The following is a 6,000-nucleotide window of genomic DNA, read 5'->3' on the forward strand; positions in this document are numbered from 1 at the left end:
CCACTTCATAGCTAATCTTATCATTTATAGGGTCTTATTTAACTTAAATGCACATTTACTACATTTGTTTATCTAGAATTCCCTGCTTTTTACAGGAAAACTCTATAACACTGCACTTAATGGCATGGCATGGCTTAGTTAGCATGTGCTAGAAGTTATGTTTCTGAACTGAATGCATTTATTTATTATTTAAACTTCATACTTGATCAAAAGTGACAGCAGAGACATTAATAATGTTACAAAAAATATATGTCAAATAAATGTTGTTGTTCTTTTAAACTTTTTAACTCCGCAGAGAGAAGAAAATGTTTCAGTTTCATAAACGTATTAAGCAGCTCAACCTTTATCAACATTGATAATAATAATAAACCTTTCTTGAGAAGCACATTTCTGAATGATGATGTGACACTGAAGACTGAACCAGTGGCTGCTGAAAATTCAGCTTTGAATACAAGTTATTTCACATTTTAACAATGTTTTTTTATTTTATTTTATTTTTTAATATTTTTGACCAAATAAATGCAGCCCTGGTGAGCATAAGAGACTTTTTTCAAAAACAATAATAAAATCCTTGGTTGTACTGGATCACTTCATCTGGGGGTTTTGATGGGGCGATCAAGAAAGAGTGAGCTAAAGTTCTGAAACAGATGACCCTGTTATTGACATGACACCTTAATTTAATTAAATCCTAAACCTCTATGGCCAAAAAAGATTATGCTGAAGACAAATGCACATGCTTAAACCTATAGCTGAACAAAGGAGAGTTTCAGTAGAAGTGAAACAGGTGAAGGCCATAATTAAATATATTTGTGTTTCCACAATGCTCATGATTCACTCAGCAAACTGAAAGATCTCCTTACAGTCTACCTTACCTGTTTTTTTTTTTTTAAGTAAATAAATATGAATGTTGCCTGTCCTATAAAAGCCTTGATTGAAGTGCTGGTTAAATCAACAAGCATATAACTCTGCTTTGTTTCACTATTTATTCAGAGGTGAAGACCATGGCCTCACAGTAGTTAATGTTTGACCTTCACTGTTCACCCAGTGCTCAGCTAACAACATTACCTCACATACACAAACATTCAGAATGGAGGTGGGTCATAGACCCTGTTGAGAGATGGGTAATTAAATGAGAGGGATCCATAAGTTTCTTTCACAACATCACGTGAATGTTAATGACATGTGATAGCGCTTGAGCTGAACCCCTTGTGTGGATTAGGCCTAGATGTTTTTTCTTACTCTTTTACATATATGTAGTACAGTGGCCCACTAGTGCACAACACAACAAAGTCAACACAATACAAAGAAATTGCCACAACACAACGCATAGAACTAATTTTGTGGATTGTTTCTATTATGTTGTACTAATTTCGTTGTGTTGCGGCTTGTTTCTATTATGTTGTGCTTATTTCGTTGTGTTGCGGCTTGTTTCTATTATGTTGTGCTTATTTCGTTGTGTTGCGGCTTGTTTCTATTATGTTGTGCTTATTTCGTTGTGTTGCGGCTTGTTTCTATTATGTTGTGCTAACTTCATTGTGTTGTGCATAACTGGGCCCCCATAATTTGGTAACATGAAAATGAACGAAATAGCCATATTACTTTCTTTGGTCAAACACAAAAGGAGTTTCTGCTCTTCATACAATGAACATAGATGGTCTCAAAATGTTGACTATTCCTCACACATACATTAGCAGGATTATTAGTAGGTATTTTAAATCTCAAATAGCTAGGACTTGGAATATAGCACACAAAGCCACTTGTGTGAGACTTTTATGGTGCTTTTTTTGTGGAGCTTTAAATCATAAAATATCATCCACCATCCAAAATCCACAGTTGTATGCAAAGCGTTCTGCTTCAGATCTCCTTTTGTTTCACTGAAGAAGGAAAATGATGGATCATGTAACTCTGGTGACTGTTGATGACAATGATGAATAGTAACATCCGATCTTGTCTTCACAGATGTGGGTCAGCTCGGCCATGTCCAAGACTCTTGGTCAGCTGGTGTAACAGGGGCGGGGCTTCACCAAGCCGACGTCCCGCTCGTAAACCAGCCCTTTGTTACCATGGAGACAGAAAACAGAGATACTGATGGAGAGGAGAATATTGTGTATCTTTGAAATGAACAAACAATCTTTGGATTTGCAGTTTGAGATTTGGACCAGGATCTGATCCCACTCCTTCTGTTGTGTTTTTTGATTCTTCCTTTAATCTTAGCAAACTTTCAGCCTTCTGTGACATTCTCCAGACTTCGTAGCACTTTCTTTGGTCCGTGTGTGAGATGGGGCTTGTCTGAGTGGCTGTATTTTGCTTTATAGCCTGGAGCCTTCAGTGACAGAATCAGGTTAGGCAGTTTCAGCACACGTTAAAGCACACACACAAAAGTCCCCGAATCACATTGCCACACAATGTATTTTTCTCCAACTGTCCATGTCAGTTTACATCAGGACACAAAAATACTGACCCTTTCTTTCAGGAGATGAACGATGACTTGGTTTATAAAAGCATTCACCAACTACTACATGAGTCAGGATTATGTGTGCATGTTAGGATAAGGAATCACATTGCCACCTTTCAGATTCAATCTCTCACATTTGGAAACCGGTTGACATGTCCATATGGAGGAGAATGTGTAATATGTGTCATGCTTTACTTTTCTGAAACTGTTCAGAAGCATTGGTGCTCAAGAACCATTGCCTATATATCTAAAACTAGTCTCATCAGCGTTGGGATTACAAACTGGCATTCAAATATATTTCTTGATTCTTTTAGGTCGTAATGTTGCTGTATCGGCCTATAGGCTTTATTCGTGCATTTTGCATATTGTCGGTTATATAAATTAGCGTAAATTCAGGCTTTCTGTTATTTCAGTCACAAACAAAAAAAGTCCCAATTAAAATTCAAGACATAATTGTTGACTGCTGACCAGCACTAGGTGTGAATATTGTTTGTACTTGAGTTAAAGTGACAAGAATTCAGTGTGTGTTTGCTTTTTTAATTGCTATTCGTTCTAATGAAAAACACATTTCACTGCGCATAAGAACACTTGCTATTCTTTGTGTTTTGATTATGCATAAACTTTATTTATTGTTAAAATTTGTAAGAAATCATTTTATGTAAATAGAGCATGTTTTGTATAATTGTTGTATGTAGTCAGGTGTATAAGGTGTATATGTAGTAAACGTTCATACAGCAGTTTTTGTGTTTTTCTTGTTTTAAACTATTTTCAATCCATTTTATTAGCATTGTTATCTAATATTTGTGTACATAGCTGCTAGACAACAGTTTTAACTAGATATTTTCAGTTCTTTATCTATAGCTTATGTCATACAAATGTAGTAAAGAACAGGTCCTAAAGTCTGATTTTCAGAATAGTGTTCTTAGACCGAATATATTAGACTGTAATTGCAGATTCAAAAATTATTTAGATATTTTCTTTCCATTATTGTAAAAAGGCATTGAGTAGTTTGAATAATATGATCAAATTGCCAATTCAAAACTTTAGAACTAATTGATTAATCATCCACATAGAACAGTCTTTCGGTAGTCTGTAAGAAAGTTATCAGTACAAGAAAAGCATGCTGCTTGTAAGAAAAAACTAGCAAATATATATTGTCTGTAGAAAACGGGAAAAGCCTCACTGCAAATACCACTGTATACATTATTATTTTGGTAAAATCTCTGATGTGTTACATTCAGCAAAACCTCCATTTCTCTTAATCCTTTCCCCTGTTATTTAGGGACCTCTAAAAGTTATTTGCACACAATTAGCGACTAACAAAGTCAATATATACCACTGCTGAGTAATGCATCTGTGGCTGGGGACCGCAACCAACAGTACAAAACAGCTCCCCATGGCACCGTAATGACATCAGGAGGAGTTCCACTGTAAACCTGTCATCCCAGCAAATAAATAACAGCCATTAACTAGTATCCCACCTATAGCACTTTTAAAGAAGAAACCCCTTTCCTGTGCATATTCTACATTTTACTTTGACGTGTGTGTTAATCTTCAGACACAAGGGGACCCAAAAGTAATCAACATCCAAAATGGCTACTAGTTCATTTTAAGTTAATTATCGTATTTAAAAAAAGAAAATGAAGAAAATCAGTCACCCCCACATTTTACTGCACTCATTTTTTGTGCTGATTTGTTTTTCTTTGTAAACATTTCTTTGAATGTTTTTCCACATTGTATGTGGTGACTTGTGCTTGAGCACTGTGTTTATAGAGATCAGTGTGGGGAAAGCAATTCATAAGCAAATGTCCAGTAAAAACTCAACATTCATGGCTTGCTTTATGTAGCAACATTTTTTTAGCTGTGACCATCAATAAATAACTGACAGAACTGAATATTCTTCATCATTTTAAATTCTGATGTTGTTATTTGGGTTTATTGTGCAAAATATGATTATTTTTTGTTTTGTTTCTGGCTTGAAAACATGCCTGGCTTACTGGCAATAAAAATGTGTCAAAAATAGTTATTGTATAAAAGCAATATCACACTTGCAATTGTGCAGCCATCACGACTGCAGGTGTTATATTGCTTTTATAGAATAGCAATACCAATATGGCTGTGACCGATGGATAATCAAAAATTATTGCTTGTGTGATATTGAAATCATTTCTCAATTGAGAGAAAAAAATGATTTATACTTTGTGGGTGTCCATTTCTGGTGTGTTTTCTCAGATATTTGGGGTGGGTTCAGAAAGGGTCGGAGAAATAGATATGTATACATTTTTGTCATGTAACATTTTGTAACCTGCGTGGGCAACAGTGAATCACACACTGACACACATCTGCACACACCGCTCCCTTCAGCTACAAAGGAAAGCCGCATCCCGGTTTACTAAACGCACAGTAATTACACAGGCACATAACTGAGCTTTGATGCCAAGCAGAGGCCCATAGCCATCACACACAATCAAGTGTTTAGTGCTCTCGCACTCTTTCGTTTCTAACTAATCCCTCTGTTTCTCAATTCGCTCTTCCTCAGGGAACGCCAAAGCTGTCTTTCATCACCTGACAGAATAAGACAAGCACTTCCCAATTTGTTCTTCTTTAAGCCATCACGAACACACACACACAAGCACATATGTTATCGCCTCATGAGCTCTGGTAATTAGAGGATACAGGGTTGACTGAAGGCCGGTCACTTTAGTCTGCGTGTGGCATGTGAGCAACATTTTGAAGTCTTTTATCTCACATGAACCATGAAAAGTCTATACTTCTGCTGTTAGTGTCAAAACGCATCATTATATCTTTTTAGTGGCGTGTGAGCGGTGTTTTGTACAGTAATAAAGTTCCGCTGTGAAAGATGCTTAGGGAGTGGGTTTTACCACGGGTCAGCGGAGCACTTATGCACACACGCAGATCTTCATCTGAAGTACGGCACACTTAAGTAGATATCTCATACGAGTGTCGCTTGCGTTAAATCCTCCAATCCCTAAAGCCTCTGAGTCAACAAGACACTTATTCACTGTATCAATTTGAAGGCCTGTATCCGTCAAAACTGTAAGAGTGACAGTCCACAAATACACACAGCCTTCAGTCAAAGCGAAGCCTCAATTCTAGAGCTGTCAGCACAAATACACACACACACAAACTGAAGTGCATGCACTTTTCTTCAAAAACATTCCATGTATTAATATCATTTTGAGAGGATGTCAGTCAAAGAAATACCAGAGGATGTCAGAAAGCGATTAGAGAGAGAGAGAGAGAGAGAGAGAAAGAAAGGAAAGAGGCTGTGTACCTGTCAGATAAAAACTTTTAAATGTTGCAGGGTGTGTACAGCACTTTGAAGTGTCTCTGAATTACAGTCTCTTTGCCAGTTTAATAGATCAACAGAACATTTACCACACAAATGGAAAACAGGTACAGAAACAATAAATATAATTTAAAAACATAATCAAGGTGTTCAAAAGTTCAAAAGTCTGGGGTTTGTAGATTTTTTAAAAATGTTTTTAAAAGTCTCTTATACAATACAGTAAAAACAGTAATAT

At 36.4% G+C, this 6,000-nt stretch overlaps 1 protein-coding gene across 6 annotated transcripts in view; it reads left to right on the top strand.

Annotated features, from left to right (window-relative positions):
* LOC127957994 (rho guanine nucleotide exchange factor 28) overlaps positions 1–3,192 on the top strand; it is a 56,355-nt gene extending 53,163 nt beyond the window's left edge. For all 6 annotated transcript variants that reach the window (XM_052556762.1, XM_052556767.1, XM_052556764.1 and 3 more), the window contains one exon: positions 1,960–3,192. In XM_052556762.1, coding sequence (XP_052412722.1) covers positions 1,960–2,117 — 158 coding nt within the window. In that variant the 3' untranslated portion in view covers positions 2,118–3,192. The remainder of the gene's footprint in view (positions 1–1,959) is intronic.
* The last annotated feature ends 2,808 nt before the right edge of the window (positions 3,193–6,000 follow it).

The sequence above is a fragment of the Carassius gibelio genome, chromosome B5, assembly GCF_023724105.1.
Source record: "Carassius gibelio isolate Cgi1373 ecotype wild population from Czech Republic chromosome B5, carGib1.2-hapl.c, whole genome shotgun sequence".
Classification (NCBI taxonomy): Eukaryota; Metazoa; Chordata; class Actinopteri; order Cypriniformes; family Cyprinidae; genus Carassius; species Carassius gibelio.